The sequence below is a fragment of the Peromyscus eremicus genome, chromosome 23 (genome assembly GCF_949786415.1).
Source record: "Peromyscus eremicus chromosome 23, PerEre_H2_v1, whole genome shotgun sequence".
Lineage (NCBI taxonomy): Eukaryota > Metazoa > Chordata > Mammalia > Rodentia > Cricetidae > Peromyscus > Peromyscus eremicus.
The window spans coordinates 5901495-5903978 of NC_081438.1; the positions used below are offsets into that span (position 1 = coordinate 5901495).

A 2484-nucleotide genomic window follows, 5' to 3' on the forward strand; every position below is an offset into this window, starting at 1 on the left:
AGGATGGCATGCTGCTAGGAACCACTCAATATATAGAACAGGTCCCCTCAGCAAAGAATTACCTGACCCCAGAGGTTGAGAAGCCCTGGCTTACATAGACAGATCTACTCCACTTTTAAAGGTTATATATATACATAAAATATATATTGGCTTTTCAAGACAGGGTTTCTCTGTGTAGTTTTGGTGCCTGTCCTGGATCTCGCTCTGTAGACCAGGCTGGCCTCGACCTCACAGAGATCCGGTTGGCTCTGCCTCCAGAGTGCTGGCATTAAAGGCATGCACCACCACTGCCAGGCACTTTATATTTTTTAATTGCATGTGTGTATGTGAACATGTACATGGGTGGGTGCAGGTACCTGCAGATTCCAGAGGAGGGCACATTTAAAGGGCTATTTAAAGGAACACCAAGGGGTGGAGCAAAAGACCTCCCCCCAGCACAGCCAAGTACAGACCCTTCCAATCACCTAGTAACCACACACATGGTCAAGCCATCCTCTAATGCAGCTCTTCTGGGTAAAGCAAGCTCAGATCTCACTAGGAAACCTCTGTGGGCCTCCGCAGTCACTGACAGAAAGCAACGGAAAGACAGATTGGGCCAGAAACATGGCTTTTCAGACCCCACTGTTCTCTCAGAGGGTCTGAGTTCTGTTCCCAGCACCCATGTCAGGTAGCTCGACACCCCTTGGGACCTCCACTCCAGGGAGATCTGATGCCTCTGTCCTTGGCAAGCATGCTCACACGTTGTGCACATCTATACACAGACACACACATAGTTCACAGAAATAATAAAATCCACGGGAGGCCTACACGCCGCCGATTGTGCCGCTGCCATGGCTCTAGTGATCCCTGAGAAGTTCCAGCACATTTTGCGAGTACTCAACACCAACATCCATGGGCGGCGGAAAATAGCCTTTGCCATCACTGCCATTAAGGGTGTGGGGCGGAGATATGCTCATGTGGTGTTGAGGAAAGCAGACATTGACCTCACCAAGAGGGCTGGAGGACGCACGGAGGACGAGGTGGAACGCGTGATTACCGTCATGCAGAATCCACGACAGTACAAGATCCCAGACTGGTTCTTGAACAGACAGAAGGATGTGAAGGACGGGAAGTACAGCCAGGTTCTGGCCAATGGTCTAGACAACAAGCTGCGTGAGGACCTGGAGCGTCTCAAGAAGATTAGAGCCCACAGGGGGCTGCGCCACTTTTGGGGCCTTCGTGTCCGAGGTCAGCACACCAAGACCACTGGCCGCCGGGGTCGTACTGTGGGTGTTTCCAAGAAGAAATGAGTCCCTGGGCCTTTGCTGTTAATAAAAGTTTATATGCCTGTGGAAAAAAATAAAATAAAATAAAATAAAATATTGCTTAAAGGACATATTTTGGCTCATGGTGAAAGACCCCCAGCCTCCCCGCCTAACATAGCTTAGCTCGGCTGTTTTGAATAAAGCCTGAGAGGTACTGAGGAGTCCAGTTAACGGACATGGAATAAACAGAACATTTGTGCTTAGCCACCTGGCCCCAGAGCGAGGAACTAAAAGGTCAGAAAAAGGTCAGAAAAACACCCTGTACCCTAGACAAAAGCTAGGCGTGGGCGAGCTCGGGGAGAAACCACGAGCTGACCTGGGTTTGAACCTGGCCTCACTGACCTGGGTTTGAACCTGGCCTCATTTGAATCATCCAATCAGAACTGGCCTCATTTGCATCATCCAATCAAAACCCTGTAGCCAGGCTCCTTGCTTCTGTACCCGTGCCCGACCCTATAAAAACCCTCTGCTCCAGCCCGTGCGCGCGCCAGTCCCTTGAGCTTCTTGAGAGACTGTGTCGCCCCGGGTACCCGTGTTCCGGAATAAAGCCTCTTGCTGTTTGCATCTGATTCGTGGTTTCGGTGTGTTCCTTGGGCGAGGGTCTCTCCTGAGGGAAGACTGCCTTCGGGGGGTCTTTCAATGGGTTGATGGGATACAGTCAATGAGAAAGCATGGTGGTAGGAGAATGAGGTAGCTTGCCACATTGCAGCTGCTATTAGGAACTGGAGAGGAACGGATGCTGGTGTTACACTCAAATCTCTCCCCTTTCCATGTTTAGCTTAGTGTGGGATCTCAGTCCATGGGATGGGCCTGCCCACAGTCAGGATAGGTCTTCGCTCATCAGTTAAACCTCTCTGGAATACCCTCATAGACATGCCCAGGGAGTGTCCACAGACAATTCTAAATCCAGCCAAGATGACAAGGAAGACGACCTATCATTGGTGCCAAATGTTTCTGCTTGTTCTGTTTTTTGAGACAGGCTCTCACACACTAGCTAGCTTCGGCTGACCTGGAACTGACTATAGCACCCAGGCTGACCTTGAACTCATGGCAGTTCTCCTGTCTCAGCCTCCTGAGTGCTGAGATTACAGATGTGAAGGGCTACATCTGTCTCTTCAAAAGTAGTACAGTGAAGAGATAAAAAGCAGGGATCAAGGTTGCTGATCCTTGCTGATTGGAG

The 2484-nt window shown here is 50.2% G+C and overlaps 1 protein-coding gene across 1 annotated transcript; it reads left to right on the top strand.

The window, feature by feature from the left end:
• Window positions 1-825: 825 nt before the first annotated feature.
• Window positions 826-1336, top strand: LOC131898412 (small ribosomal subunit protein uS13-like). Its single transcript, XM_059249562.1, has one exon. The coding sequence runs from the start codon at window positions 831-833 to the stop codon at window positions 1287-1289; it is 459 nt and encodes a 152-aa protein (XP_059105545.1). The 5' UTR covers window positions 826-830; the 3' UTR covers window positions 1290-1336.
• Window positions 1337-2484: the final 1148 nt, after the last annotated feature.